The sequence below is a fragment of the Sebastes umbrosus genome, chromosome 16, assembly GCF_015220745.1.
Source record: "Sebastes umbrosus isolate fSebUmb1 chromosome 16, fSebUmb1.pri, whole genome shotgun sequence".
In the NCBI taxonomy this organism is placed as follows: domain Eukaryota; kingdom Metazoa; phylum Chordata; class Actinopteri; order Perciformes; family Sebastidae; genus Sebastes; species Sebastes umbrosus.
Window position 1 is genome coordinate 16,047,635 of NC_051284.1, and position 15,839 is coordinate 16,063,473.

The 15,839-nt window shown below is 40.7% G+C and overlaps 2 protein-coding genes across 11 annotated transcripts in view; both read right to left on the bottom strand.

Moving 5' to 3' along the window:
• evla (Enah/Vasp-like a) overlaps positions 1-3,126 on the bottom strand; it is a 48,245-nt gene extending 45,119 nt beyond the window's left edge. Inside the window, exons 1-2 of one of the 2 annotated variants that reach the window (XM_037746181.1) lie at positions 2,788-3,126; positions 2,616-2,663 (exon numbers count right to left, since the gene is read on the bottom strand). In XM_037746181.1, coding sequence (XP_037602109.1) covers positions 2,616-2,620 — 5 coding nt within the window. In that variant the 5' untranslated portion in view covers positions 2,621-2,663; positions 2,788-3,126. Of the gene's footprint in view, positions 1-2,615 lie in introns of both variants that reach the window. The other variant, XM_037746180.1, reaches the window with a different exon arrangement.
• A 2,721-nt stretch (positions 3,127-5,847) lies between these two features.
• Positions 5,848-15,839, bottom strand: part of eml1 (EMAP like 1) — a 63,791-nt gene continuing 53,799 nt past the window's right edge. For 8 of the 9 annotated variants that reach the window (XM_037796809.1, XM_037796805.1, XM_037796807.1 and 5 more), the window contains 16 exons: positions 14,418-14,567; positions 13,775-13,844; positions 13,397-13,507; positions 12,724-12,819; positions 12,471-12,605; positions 12,181-12,280; positions 11,852-12,003; positions 11,242-11,367; positions 10,381-10,512; positions 9,403-9,470; positions 9,189-9,277; positions 8,943-9,040; positions 8,505-8,592; positions 8,058-8,153; positions 7,844-7,974; positions 5,848-7,756 (listed from right to left, as the gene is read on the bottom strand). In XM_037796809.1, coding sequence (XP_037652737.1) covers positions 7,631-7,756; positions 7,844-7,974; positions 8,058-8,153; positions 8,505-8,592; positions 8,943-9,040; positions 9,189-9,277; positions 9,403-9,470; positions 10,381-10,512; positions 11,242-11,367; positions 11,852-12,003; positions 12,181-12,280; positions 12,471-12,605; positions 12,724-12,819; positions 13,397-13,507; positions 13,775-13,844; positions 14,418-14,567 — 1,768 coding nt within the window. In that variant the 3' untranslated portion in view covers positions 5,848-7,630. The remainder of the gene's footprint in view (positions 7,757-7,843; positions 7,975-8,057; positions 8,154-8,504; positions 8,593-8,942; positions 9,041-9,188; positions 9,278-9,402; positions 9,471-10,380; positions 10,513-11,241; positions 11,368-11,851; positions 12,004-12,180; positions 12,281-12,470; positions 12,606-12,723; positions 12,820-13,396; positions 13,508-13,774; positions 13,845-14,417; positions 14,568-15,839) is intronic. The other variant, XM_037796806.1, reaches the window with a different exon arrangement.

The window sequence follows — 15,839 nt, forward strand, 5'->3', positions numbered from 1 at the left end:
TTCACAAATCATCCTGCATTAATAGTACAGGACGGGCTCTTTCACTGTTTCTCTCACCACTGTGCCTCTCGCTCACACACACATACATCCAACCTACCAAATGACAGCAGCCAGTGACAATGAGGAGAACAGTGAGGAGGCATCACATAATGAAACCACTACTGTTACTGCACTAAAAATATCTCACATACACGCTCATGAGCACGTGCATGGACATACATAACCCTTACATAAATGCAGCAATGGGAGCAGTGGCGCTGAACAAATGATCTCATTGAATTAAATCTTCTTCTTCTTCTTCTTCTTCCATACTCAGCAGAAAGAAGGGCCGGGTCACCTTGTTGTTGCTTTGTGGAGATTTAAGACTTCCCTTTTGGGCTCGAGTCAAAGAGCAGATCTGCCTCTGGCAACAACAAACACACAGGATGGGACGCAAGCAGCACGGCTTTACAGAAAGGAGAAAACGCCGTGTTCATCCAACTGGACTGGAAGATATGAATCTTACATGTTTACAGTCTGGGAGCAAAAGAGTTCACCTACTGGCTTTGAGCTGAGCGAGGTTATATACGGGAACTGGATCACAAAGATATCCAGATGTGAGAGCACCTATGGCATTCTCTTTTTGCTCTTATTCCCTTTCTCTCTCTGTCTCCTTTTCCTCTCCGACGCCACAACTAGGGCTGTGTATTGGTAAGAATCTGGCGAAACAATACGTATCATGATACGGGGTGTACCATTTAATATACTGTGATATATTGCGATACTGTAAGCGAGGCGATATATTGCGATTTTATGATCTAATTTCAGGAAAGCTGTCTTAGTATAAAGAACACACCACCATATGCAAAAAAATCGGAGTAAATAAAGTTGACTTTTTTCATGCAATCAGAACAGTGGGACCTGCATTTGCATTTATCACAGTCCCTGTAACATCCAACATCATAGCACTGCTTTTTGACAGATTACAACACTGCTATCTAGCGGTTGGGAGTTTAAGCACATCACAAATGAACCACTGTCTACCATGAATCTTTGCATGTAAACTATTAATTAAAAATCGATTTTTTTGAGTGTCAATACAGTAGCACAAAACAAAATATCGCAATACTCAAGTGTAGGGCTGCACAATTAATCAAATATTAATCGCAATCACAATTTTGGCTTCCCACAATTAAATGAAGCCACCAGCTGGTGAGATGTTGAGATGTTTTGGCTTCACTTCCCTTCGCACATAGATATTATTTATAAAACCAATGTGTTTATGATTAAATTAAGAGCATAGAATTGTTTATATAGCCTCTTAATGTTGCTAATTTTAATCTCAAAGTGCACCAGATAGAAGCATTTAACTTCAAAATGTAGCTAACAAAGGGGGGGTAGGGTGAATATTCCTGTATTTTTTCATATTGCAATATATAGCAGAAAAAAAATATTGCAATGTCAGTTTTTTCCAACATCATGCAGCACTTATTGTACAAAAGCAGGAATGTAGCACAGCATGGAAGTGAAAACAGTGCTCTGTTTATTTCAATGTGAAAGTGCAATCAAAAAATATGTTGTCGCTAAAATCAGTGAATGATGATGTCAATATTGATCAAAATAGTCGTGATAAGCATTTTGGCCATAATCGTGCAGCCCTACTCAAGTGTATAGATATTTTCTTAAATCCCTAAACACAACTACACACCCAGACAGTCTACACACACACATGCAGACAGACACCGGTAGCTCCAGTAAAAGCAGAGGAGAGTGCACTCTGAGCTGTCAGAGTAAATCTGAAGCCATAAAACAGAATGGTGCAGGCTGCAGCTACGGAGACACTGAGGAGTCAAACTAAAGAAATATAAAAAGGAGTGTTTCATAAATAGAATAAAACATAGAGACTGTGCTGCTGCAGCAGGAGAAGAAGATCTGGCCCCTCAGTATGCATTCTGCATACCAACATAAGCAGGGGAAAGGCTCAAAATACCCTCCACACAGGGCTTGGGTATACAATGAGGATTTAAACATGATCCATAGGCTGGATATGTGTGGATCTGTCATGGCTTATGTAGGTGTGTGTGTGTGTGAGGAAGGGGGGTGGTGGGAGGGTCTGATAACCTGCCTGGCAACCACCAGAATAAACACCCTCCTCCTCCTGTGATGGATATATGCACCCTTACTCATCTTATTCCCTCTCCTGACCTGCAGAAACTCACACTAACCGGTGCATCAGGACATCATAATCATATTTCAACCAGGTGTATGTGGAGAAATACACATGATGCTGTCGTTTCCATGACAACATTATAGCCTGGCTTTAAATCCTGCATTGAAGATACTGGGCGGGTCCAGGCGGTGACAATAGAGGGCTATAACAGAGGGGGAAAACAGCACAACTATACATATATATATATATATACATTTATATATTGGGGAGCAGAATGGTAAAGGATATGTGGAGCTGAGGCCCAATGGGTGGGCCCTTGGGTGCTCACAATACAAGGAGACAAATGAGATGCTGCGGTTCTTCTCTGCATTATTGTATATTCTTATAATATAAAATGTATAAATGCAGTTGTATAGGAGGCTCATCTGTCATGAGGCGTCAAACAGAGCGCATGGTGCTGGCTTACCTCATTCTCTCGTCTTGTATTCAGCCGGAGATGATGGCACCGACGAGGCTGATGATGAACACAACCAAACACTATTTTTCTGTGTATATATACAGAGAGATATCTGAGAGAAGCCCACCAGCTCCCACTTCAGTGTCCCTTATATATGCGCGTCTGTAGAGATAATACACACTGGTGGTGATGAGTCGTGCTTTAATAAAGCGAGGAGCGTGTTTTTTTTATGCCGTCCGCTTTGTGCTCCGTTGTCTCTGCTCTCCGCCACACGCGCCGCCGCTGCGTATCCGTAAACAGTCCATGTTCAGCCGGGCAGCTGCTCGGTAGAAGACGGTGAACGGTGCTGGTGCTGGTGCTCAGCCGCCGCCTCCCTCACGCCATACTTTCTTCCCATTCGGAGTGTTTTGGGTGAGAAGGTGGAGAGAGATTTTTTGGGGGTAAATGCTAATGCTGCGTGAGAAGGGAGAGAGAGGAGGAGGAGGAGGAGGAAGAGGAGCAGACCGGCTCAATGCTGCCGACCTGCGGCCAAGAGGAACACCTACAGCCCCCCTACACACCCTACTCCACCCTGAGATGACCAGTATACAGCCACAGCCACACTTGCTCTCATTTATTCTGGTCCTTTAAATTTACATGTGAATTGTGGAAAGATGTCAATAATTTTATATTTGTTATCATTTTCTCAGATTTTGCACTCTACTGTGGGAATATTATATTTGGTTGCTATGATTACAGTGACAAAGACAGTAATGCATTTTTCCTTATTAATTTAATTTTAATTCTCGTGAAGATTTACCCCAAAAAAAGCCTAATTTCTTTGTATTTATGAAAGAAATGGAATTATATCTGTCAATAATTTCTTCCTCAAGAAACAAAAAATGCAATGAAAACAATGAATGTATGCAACATCTTTAAAGTTTTTAAGTGAAATTATTGTCGTACTCGCGTGGTCTTTTTTGTATTATTATTTTATTATTTTTTAATTTTGTTACTGTGTGCTTTTATTTATTTTTTATTTTATGTTGGTTTTGTTTCATTTCTGTTGTCCTTTTATGTTTGGCACAGCTCTTTGTTTATGTTTTCGCTATGCTTCTTTTATATATATGTTTTTAATGTTTTCTGCTGTTACTATGGATACTTTCATTTTGAATTAATAATAATAATAAAAAAAAAGTACAGCCACAGCGGCTAACAACTTAGCAAGCTAGCAAGTAGGTAACATAATGCCTTGCCGGTTGGGTTGGAGACGTGTAACCATGGATTCCAGTGGTGCCAACCTTCATGTGACCAAAACAATGGCTTGTGAGAATTAATTTAAAGGTCCCATATTGTAAAAAGTGACATTTTCATGGCTTTTATATTATAAAGCATAATCCACAGAGAAATACACACAGCCCGTATTCAGAAACTGAGCTTTTGAAACAAGCCGTCAGGATTTCTGTCCATTTGTGATGTCACAAATCTACAATATTTAGACCGTTTCACAGTTTTCATCGTAAACATTCTAAATGTGTCCCAGTTTATTTCCTGTTGCAGTGTATGTGAATGACATCAGCTGACAGGACGTAAACATGGACCCAAGCTGTTGCCTAGCAAAGCAGTTCTGTTGCAATTCCATTGAAATGCACTAAAACGGAGTGTTTCAGACAGAGGGTGAATACAGCTATATCCAAGAAGACAGTATGAGGAAAATAAAGGGTTTTTTAAACATTAAAGCATGTGAACATGTTGTAGTAGAAACCCAAAATACAAGTATGAACCTGAAAATGAGCATGATATGTCCCCTTTAAAATATATTATTAGGCCTATAGCAAAGTGAAATCTTATACTTACATAATAAATTACATAATACTTACATAAATTGAAGCGTTACTGACGTTACAGAGCTGTCCGGCAACGTCCGTTATGAATGTTGTCGTCACTACCGCATTGCATTGTGGGATTTTTATTAATTAACAGTATTTAATCTGAAGCTGCAAAGTCACTAGTAACTAAAGGTATCAAATAAATGTAGTGGAGTAAAAAGTACAATATCTACCTCCGACATGTAGTGGAGTAGAGGTATAAAGTAGCAGAAAATGGCAATACTCAAGTAAAGTACAAGTACTTCAAAATTGTACTTAAGTACAGTACATGAGTAAATGTACTTAGTAACTTTACACCACTGAGTATGTCCCAATACATAGTATGTCAAATGCAGTATGTCAGAATTACCAGGATGTCCTACTATGGGTGGGATGGGTATGCTTTTCTTGCTATTCTGACCCAAGATCCTCTGCACAGCAGATATATGAGCAAGAGGGTCAAAGTTCAAGGCACAATATTTTGCCAAAGTATTATGTACCAATTGTATGCATACTGCATGCAACAGTACATACTGTACCTTGTAGGGGCAGCTGCAGTACGTACTAAAAGTAAAAAGAAAAAGTATGTGATTTGGAACGCAGCCCTACTACTTCATCATAACATTGCGCCTTGAACTTTGACCCTCTTGCTCATAAATCTTATATATATTGTATGTCCTGGTATTTTTGGCATACTGCATTTCACATACTATGTATTAGGACATAATAAATCATTTTCTGGCATAGTAAATAGTATGGTAGTATGGGTATTGGAACGCACAGCGAGTATTCCTATATAATGTCATAGTGGTTTATATAGAAGCTTTAAGGGTGGTATTTCACTAGTAAGATGCCCTTCCAATTTATTTATTTTCTACTATATGGTCTTTTTTACGTATATATAAAGAAATATAAACCTTGCAAGAATATAAAATGCATTATATTTACACATGACATCTCTGAGGGGTTTTGATCAGACTTCCTCTTGAAATAAAGACTGTAAAATAGTCCCTTCCTGGACTACGCTGAATGGAAGCTTTAAATCTCCTGATATATAATTTACAGACCTACTGTCGTTGTCACTATTTTTGGATACACCACATGAATGAAATTTCATGTTGAATTTGTAAGAAACTTGAACTCCCTTTTTTAAATTAATTTTAGTATTTTATTCTATTTATTTATTTCTCGTTGTGTGTGTTTTTGTTTTTAATCCTTTGCCAATTATTTAATATTTTTTTGTTCTTTTTTTGCTTTTTCTTTGTAAAACACAAAATGTCACTTGCATTGAACTTATCTGTAAAACTGTAAAACTGTAAAAACTGTAAGACTGTAAAATAAAGAAACCAAAAAAATAAAAGGTCATAAAGTGGAAAGTATAAGACACAGCCTTATAGGAATTTCATGTTGCATTTACTTTCAGACAGATGTTAAAGTTCAATGGTATTCTGCAGCCCCTTAGTGTTTAAAGGTGTTTAGTGGTAGGACAAATCATGTTACATCCAGTCTGTAGAGTGCTGACTTTATATCACTGCTGTTAGATTTAAGTGTTTTTCCTGATAAGACAACTCCAATAATCAGCCAACCATAAAACACCAATATGCCTCATATATCAGTTACGGTCATACTAAAATCTGCTGAACCCCTGTCAAAAGAAATCTTGTTTATTCATGCATGTGTGTGATATTGGTTTGCTGTTAACCGTGAGACATACAGCAGGTGTACGGACAGAGCGCATCCTGGAAGGTTGAAAGCAGACTTCATTGGTTGATGAAATGCTCTGGAAAGTACTGAACGGTGATCTGCTTGTTGTATTGTGCAGGTAAATAGGCCTGCTGCATGTGTATCAGCCTGAAGCAGTGCATTATAGAAAAACAAAAACACCTCAAGAAGGTTCAGTTCAGTTAAATATCTTCTGATGGTGCACATCAGACGTAAACAGTTACAGTGTAATGGTCTCATCCTTCCTCTTCCTAAACTGATCCCGGTGCAGTAAAATGCAGATAGATGCAGATTTGAAAAAGCTTCACATCATTACAAAAAAACAAAAAACAATACAGGCTTGCTTTTCATCTTCTTTGCATCTAAAGGCAAAAAGGAAAGACACAACAAGCCATCCCAAAATCTGAAACACTTTCAAATACGGTGTATTCACCCACGTTTTTGCTCATATCTGTTTCAAGCCTCTCAGTTTATTTACACGTATGGGACTAAACAGAGGATTATTGCAGGGAAAAACTCAAAGGAACTGAAATTGTCACTAAAGGATTGGACCAATAAATAATAAGAGAGGTGCCATTTTTTAAGACCTGGAAGCACGAAAACATAGAACATGTTCAGATAATGTTGTAGAAAATGGTTAAAATCGTAACTATTTTCTCATTTCCCTTAAAGGATCATAGTTTCAAATGGTGGGTAACGTCACATCTGACTGGACTGCGCTGTATTTAATTATCATGTCCACCAAATTCAGCATTTGCCTTGACTGTATAGGTCGTTTTTAGTCAATGCAAATGAATCAATAATGGTTGGACAACAGCTGAATCTGATATTAACTGTAGTTTTAGTGAGATGTGTTTAGGGCTCGTTCTGATCTGTTAATAACAGAGAAGAGTCCTGCTTCACTAGTGCTTTCCTGAGTTGTTAAATACAAAATAAAAGAAAGTTTAACAATTAGAAAATCACTAAGTTCTGTCTTTCCGTACACAGTTTTTGTTCCAAAGCTCTTGGATCTCCAGCGCGATGATATTCAGTCTGGAACCTCTTCATCTGTGGGAGGAGTGCGCACAATACAAGAACAGTGAAAGCCAAAACTATACCGATGCCTTCAAAAAGTCAGAGCCTTTGGTTCTGTTTAGCTGGATTTGATCCATTTTGTCTCATGTCATTGGTGACTTGGCTACAGTGCTACATAGAGGTTTTTTTTTTTTACATGTAGTGTGACTAAAGAAAAGGTGTAATATTCAGGATTTTTGTATTTCAAGCAACCGCACATAACACCTCCAACAGTTCAGGAAGGAAAACTCGGGTTCCTCTTCTGTCAGTTCACTTCAGTTCAGCCACTTTTTTTTTAGCGTTAATTAAAGTTTGGTTTGGTTCAGTTTAGTGCAGTTCACCGCAGGGTTTCAGGCCCCAGCAGCAGTAAGAAACCAACAGTATCCGTTTCAGTCGGCTCCCTCAGACTATCCTCCACTGCATCACGCTCATGTCCTTCCCTCCAGTTGACACCAGGTAGCCGTCATCATGCAGGAAGGTCACGTTGGTCACGTGACTGCTGTGGCCGCCATAAACATGGCTGGGAGCCTGTAAGGAAAAGCAAAAAAAATAATTTTTACAAGAGCTCCTTCTTGATGTTACTGAGATGTTGAATGACAGCACACAGTATCTTACCCTGAACTGAGAACAAGGGTATGAGAATAGGTGGACCTTCCCAAAGTCGTCTCCGATAACCAGGAGGCTTTTATCGCTGGACCTGCAGACGGCGTTGATGTCGGTGCCATCTGAGCCGTCGGGCCACAAGCCTGAGGAGCAGAAAAGTCTATTGAATTTACGTTAAAACACAAACACACACCTAAAGAAGGAGAGGGAGGGAGCCTTCACTTACCAAACACCTGGAAGCCCAGAGGGCAGGTGTGGGTGGCCCACTCGATGTCTCTGGTGGTCTCCACACTGACCACCTGTTTACACACGGATGGGATCCCTGCGAAAACACACACAAAACAAATACATGTTTTAGCATAAATTAGTATCATGGGTACTGTTACTTTATTGTTTTTTATTTAGTCGTGATTGTTCACTGTTATAGGAAACTACTTAAAAGGCACAATGAGTAGGATATTCCTAAAAAAACAATGTAAAGACCGATACAAAAATAATCCCTCTCAATCATCAATCGTCAACCTTTGAATGTTGTGTTTACAAACCGCAACCAACAAATCCTACTCATTGTGCCTTTAAGATTTGAAACCAAGTTTTCAGCGGCTCACATCAACTCAATTTAGAAATAGAAATTGCATTAAAACCATCAAAACAACACAGTCATCATACTTACAATAGAGTATCTCATAGTCCCCTGAATTTGACACCAGGTACTGGGAGTCCACTGACCAGTCCAGATGGGTGATGAAACTAGAGTGGCCCTGAGATGAGATACAAAAAGACAGAGTTAGATAATTGACCTTCACAGTATTCCCGGAGTAGAGGCAATATGGTTTCTCAAGCACCAAAAATAATCCTAAAAATATGGATTGGATTTGCTACAGCAACCCTTAGTCATTATGTTTACGTAGAGACGCAGCACTGTATGACTCAGCTCGTTGTCATTTATCATTTTACAGCTTCTGCATCAACGCCACAGTGAGGACAGAGTGTACAGAGCGGAGGCCCAAACATAGAGCCGAGGAGGGAACTAAATATAAAGATGATGCCGGGAGGAACTAAAAATAATGGAGCCACGGATGAGGGGGGGATTATAAATACAGGTGCTCACCGAGCACTTCCCCACTCGGCTGTTCTTCCTCCCATTTTCCGCCACGGCGTAGATATAGATGTAGTTGTCGTGGGAACCGATGGCCAGGAAGTTACCATCTAAATAAAATAAAAGAAGGCAGGATGATCATTCGTAGTTCTTTGTAACAACTCTAATATTAGTACACGCTGTGCTGTACATTTCTAAATAACAAAAAGAAAAAAGTGAAAACAACACTCTGCATGTACAGGACAGTTATCAGCATACCTGGCCCGTAGCACATGACAGACAGCTGTTCATTCCCATCTGTGTGCACTGTGACCAGATCCTTAGTGTCAGTGTCCAGGACCAGCCACCTGCAGGACCAATAACAGCTCAACAATCTGCTCCAATGACTGTTTTCTCATCACTTTTTTAGTTGAAGCATGTGTCATGTAAACACTATATTTCTTCAGTGTTTTTTAGTGATGGGACCTCCTACCTGCCAGTCTGGGTTCCTATGGCAACCACAGCTCCAGACGGGTGGAAGCCTGCTGATTGGGCAGCATCCTGTCAGAAACAGGAAGAAGAGGATATTTAAAGCCCCTTCTCAAAAATGGGCTTTATGTTGTGTTTTTTATTTTTATTTATTTATTTAAACAATAAACAAACTCAACACTAGAGTCACACTGAAACAGACAAAAATATAAAATAAAACTAATACATCCTAATAAACACCTAACGTACTGTAAATCATCACAACATATATCAGCATGTTTACAAATCTAAAAAATAACAAAACATTGAAGGATAAAATAATAAAAATAAATAAATGAAATTTAAAAAAAGGAAATATTGATCTTACTTCATAAATACAAATTAATTTCATTATTACATAGAAAATATTGACAGCCTCTCAGGGTAATCATGAAAAACAAATACGTTATGTTCTACATTTAATGTTTTTTTTAATGAAATACAAACTTCTTACCAACCTTCTGCTTCAATAAACCTTTCCCATCTTTCATCATGTTTTGAAATGTCATTATTTCTATTTGCAATATAGTACAATACCGGTTTTGTGTTGTGTTTATTGTTACTTCATGTGGACGTTTGCGCTTCACTGTGCAGAATGATGTGTGTGCAGAGTTTGACACTAAAAGGCTGTTTTCACATCTCACACTGAAAGGGGAAAGTTTCACCTTAAATCTCAGGTTAACAGATGTACGTACGAGCAGGATTTTGTGACATCACAACTAGTTTGGAAGCCAATCGTGGTCCAATATGCAAAAGATTTTATATGACATAACTCTGGTTGTTTCCATGTACATTTGTACGTTTTTAGTTGCTAAATGTGCAGGTCCTGTTGGTTCTCAAGGACATCAGAACTGATAAAATATTGGCCGATTCATCATTCATTCATTTGTGTGCTTTGTAATTCCCATGACTGACCCCAGAGGGCAGCGTTGGCTAAACTTACTTCCAAAGTCTTGATCCAGATGAGCTGATGGGAACTTGAGTCCCACAGGCAGACCTGCCTGTCATAACCACAAGTGAGGAACTGAGGCTTCTTGGGGTGGACAGCCAGACCCCACAACTCATCAGTGTGACCCTGGAGAGGAGAGGACAGCTTTTAATTCTTCGTCTGCTGCAACATCACAGCCTTTCAAATGAAACCTTCACTTTGTCCAGTACTACAACATCATAGTAGAGCTGCAAATGAATCAATTAGTCGATGAACAGGACATTAATCCGCAACTATTTTGATAATCGATACATCAGTTCTCTGGTTCCAGTTACTCCTATTGAGGATTTGCTGCTTTTCTCTGCGTTATTTCTTTGTTAACTGAATAGTTGTTGGTTGTGAACTGTTGGTCAGACATTTGAAACTGTCACATTGGACTCTGAGAAACTGTGATGGACCTTTTTTCACAATTTTCTGACATTTGATAGACCAAGTAATTAATGGACCCATCCATCCATTATCTTCCGCTTATCCGGGGCCGGGTTGCAGGAGCAGCAGACTTAGCAAGGTTACTCCAGACAACCCTCTCCCCAGCAACGTTTTCCAGCTCTTCCTGGGGGACTTTGAGGCGTTCCCAGGCCAGGCCAGTTCTGGGTCTACCCCGGGGCCTCTTACCAGTTGTAAGGCTCTAAGGCTGAGCCCAGCCACCCTACGAAAGAAGCTCATTTTGGCCGCTTGTATCCACGATCTCATTCTTTCGGTCACTACCCAAAGCTCATGACCATAAGTCAATTAATGGATGAATCAAGATTAACCGATAATAGAAACAGTTGTTAGCATCTTAGTACAAATGTAGAAATAGATGGTCGTATCTACCTGCGTAATAGGCATGAATTCTCCGTCCAAACTGCCCTGCAAAACAAAGTGCTTGGTGGTCCCAATGAGCACAGTCTCCCCTCGGCCCTCCGCTACGGTCCGGATGGGACCAAACAACTCAGGCACCTATGGAGGAAATAAAATAATAATGTGAACCATCTGTTCACCTGGGAACAACAAATATTTTACTGCATAATGTACAGCAAATAAGAAACGGGTGATCCATAATTCTCATCACTATAAATATCCATGAATCTCATTGAGAGCACAAACCCATCTCATCCTCTGTAATATTTATGATGTGGTGCAGCATTCAGAATGTAAAGTCCGCTGCCTCGGGCAGGACTGATATTTCTGGCTAATATAAGCAACCTACTTTAAAAGAAGGAGCTGGATACGCAGCTTAACATTTTATTAAAACATGTGGTAATAGCAGATCAGATCGTTAGGACGCTGTAGAGCTGAGCATTAAAAACCCACGCATTGCTCTAATAAAATAATTCTTATAAGTATGACTTATGCATTTTAGCCTTATAAACTTCCATTTATTTTTCACGAACAGCCTTGGAATATTTTAATGTTTCTTCTTTCTGTGGAACTTTTCCCTCACTTCCACCGTTTGTATCTGCTGGTAGCTGCTGTCCCAAGAAATGAGCCGGCGGTCTTTGCCTCCAGACACCAGCGTGCCGTTCCTCAGCATGCACAGAGCAAAGATGCTGCCCTCGTGAGCTCCTTGGATGACGTGGCTGATGCGATTAGTGCCTGCGTGACAGAGACGGGATGAGATGGATGAGAAGGTCCAGCTTGAGACAGTCGGACATAAAGGTCGAGTGCTTGAGGAGGACAGATTAAGTGACAGACAGGGTGATCAATAGATAAATCACAGACTTAAAGACACCACTCTGTATAAATAAGGTTTAAACAAATGAAATAACATGCCTTTTCCCCACACCAGGATGTTCCCACTTGAGTCTCCTGTGATGGTGTCTCCATTTTCGGCAAATGTCACACACAACACAAACTTGGGCTTCTCTTGTTTCTGCAAGAAAACACAAGAACACACACATATATTGTTTCATTTTTTCCCCCACTAGATTACCATTATTATCTTTATATAGCTCTAAATGGGATCATATCATAATATGTCATGATTGCATTTGTGCCTCTATATCAAACTTTATTGCTTTACGGTATTGACTCAATGTGTGGGAAACATGTGGGTGTCCCACCTCAAACAGTCCTTGCTTCTTGACCAGCACGCCTTTCTCCAGGTTCCAGAAGTAGAGATGGGACTTCCCGCAGGTCACTACGATGTTGCTGTCTGTCGGGTGAAAGTCTGCAGCAAACACCGACTCGTTGGAGCACTGAAGAGAAACGCGTAAAACAAGAAACAGTGAGTTGTTGATACTACATGCACATCTGTTTTTATAAAAAAAATGATTTGAGCAGTATGTCAGGTTATATCTTAATTAACACACAAACCTTAACCTCAGCCAGTCTGTCCTCCCTCTGCCAGTCCCAGACAGAGAGGACGTGGTCATTGGAGTCGTCTACGACACACAATGTGTTTCCTCCGTTCTAACACACAGAAAAAGATGTGTTTATTTACTGACAAGATGGAAACTAAGGACAGTTACCAGTTTTCCACTCGGTGGCTCACGTTACCGCAGTCTTGGAAAGGGAGGAGTGAGCGGAGGGGTACTCAGTTAGTTGCAATCTGCAACCACCCCACTAGATGCCGCCAAATCCTACATACTAGTAATGCGTGGGTCAGGTTTTTTTTATAACCCGCACCACCTAACCCGCAGAAATATGCGTTAATCAACCATCACTCGACCTGACCGCCAAACCGCCAACTTTATGCATTATAGTAGCACAATAAATGTCAGGACTGAGGTCTGAGACAAGGACAGAGACAAGCGGACTCGAGAGTTGCGGCCTCGCGGTCTGTGTGATCTCACAGACATACGTGAAATGACCACAACTTCTTGACAGCGCATTACATGGTGGTGGCACGGAATGTGTTCAAATTACAGAGAGGGAAAGAGAAGGTGGACTATTGCATCAATGTTTCTGTAAGTTATTAATAACTTACTCGGAACACTGCTTTGGACCTTTAAACTTCTTGTTAGGTGTGTAAGTGTTGATTCCTTACCGACTTGGAGAACGCCAGGCAGACCAAAGCTCGGTCAAAGAAGCCTGTGCCTAGAACATGGAGAGTGTTGAGGCTGACGGAGTCCCACACACGGACATGAGGAGCCAGCTGCTGTCAGGAACAAAAAGCACACACAAACATGGGCACAACACCAGGAGAGGTTATATCATCAGTATGCTGCGATGTGAGAAGCATTCACTGAATTCAATGAATATATAAGTGAACGCTGAGTGAATGTGTTTCAACTTCTCAGTGTGTTTGTCTGAACCAGCCGGGTAAACATAATTTCTTAAAGAAAACAGCAAAACTCCTCACTCTACTAATAAATCAGACGTTGAAAACTAAAGTGATAAAATCTCAATAAGGGACCGTACTTACTTTTCCATCCCAAGAGGTGCCCGCCACCTGCCCGGTTGCTATGGTGATTTTATCGGGGTGGACGGCCAGGCTGGCGAAGAGAAAGACGTGAAAACAGTTAAAAGCCTTTCAGCATCAAAAGGAGCGTTTGAATAAAGATGAGCAACGTGCTCGCAGAACATGAAAGGAGGTTTTTAAAGCTGTGATATTCACTGTAGCTACCGCACGCTGTCTGCACTAATATGAGGAGGAAATTAAAGCGTTTAAGATATTTTCATCCCCTTATGGGTGTGGCGGTGTAGCAGCACTCAAAGCACGTGTGAAGCTTGAACACTTTGTCTTCAAAAGGAGTGAGAGTCTGTTTGCAATCCATCGTTTGATCTGTAATTCAAAGTGTTCATTATTAATTTGAACTTTTATCAATGCCAGGGTGTAATAACATAATCATAGCCGTGTCTCTTGAAGGTTACCTCATTGCACTACACTTTTTCCCACAGACATATCTTCATGCTTGTGCAGAAAACTCCAACAGGGAAAAGAGATGAAATGTAGATGGCAGATGTGATACTGGGCTGCAGTAGATAAATGGAAGCAGTGACTGTATGTGGAAGCAGTCCCTCGGCTTAGCATGCATGCGTTATATAAATCTGCAAGTGTCACTCACCATTTGATGTCATCCGTGTGTCCGGTGTAGTGTCTCTGCAGCTGCTCGTCCACGTTGAACAGGACGACCACTGAGGCGATGAAGTACACCGTTTCTCCAGTGGGCAACAAGTAAAGGTTGGAGCGACAGTCTCGACCGCGGTAACCGTAACTGGACATTAAAGAAAGGTCAAGGAAAATTAAGTAATTTCTCAAGCAAAATATTGCCAAACACTCCCCAGTTACAACCGAATATCTTTTGGTTTTGGACTGTTGGACAAAACAAAACTGAATTGGATGCAGCGGCATCTTTTCACCATTTTCTGATGTTTTATAGACCAAGAGATGAATCTAGAAAATAATCGGCAGATTAATCAACAATGAATATAATTGTTTGTTGAGGCCCTAGTCCAAAGGATTAAAAAATGACGGATCTATTTGCTTGCACTCTAACCAGCAGGTGTAACGTTTAGAGACAGTAAATGTGAATATTTGTCACTGTTATTTAAAGCTGCTAAATGTGAGATTGGAGTGAGAGTTCTATCGCTTCCGCACCGCTCCCAACATGGCGATGGCTGAGCAGGCGGCTCGCGTTAACAGTGAAAACAAGGGCAAGGCTGATGACAGAGCTAACACTGTTAACCTGGGGGGGAACCGGAGGGTGGATGCTACGCTTCCGCAACGGCGCTGTCGGTCAGGACGGTTATCAGCTGTAACCGCCGTATGAAAGCAGTGCAGAGCGGCGGCCATGAGCTATCCAGTGGGGCACGCTTACATGAACTAAAGTGTGGAGAAGCTCAAATTACAACACATACAGAGGGAGAGAGACTTCCTTCTCTGCTCAGGTAGACATTACTCCACATATATCTTTACATAGTAAATAGTTGTTTGCTGCTATATTAATGCTCTGAATATCATATAGAGCATCTTTCATCTTAACATGAAGGTAAGAAACCACAAAAATACATTAAAATGCATTCAAACGTCTATCCAACATTACAAAACACTGTGCGCATGTGTCTATCTGTTATCTAGTTCATACTGGATTCAACATATACAAAAAATGCTGCCCAAATATCTATTTATAGGTGTGTGTGTGTGTGTGTGTGTGTGTGTGTGTGTGTTTCTCTCTTCAGATTTAATCTCGTCTTTGTCTCCCTTACGGCTTTCTCCCCATCGGGTTTCTGCTAGACTGAACAACACATTCATTCTTTCATCAACAAATGAAAGAAGGAGAAGCCGCAAAATGAAACAAAATAAAAATAAAAGAGCACAAGAGGAGCTGCTGACTGGTTGTGCCTCAGCCTGCCAGCTGTGTGCAGGTTATTACTGACTGCAGGCTGCAGAGCGATGAGCCCGTCTCCGACCGCGGCGGCGCCACATGGTGAAAATGAAACACCTGAGCAGATCTACTGTGACAAGCAGGGAGGGAGACGAGATGACA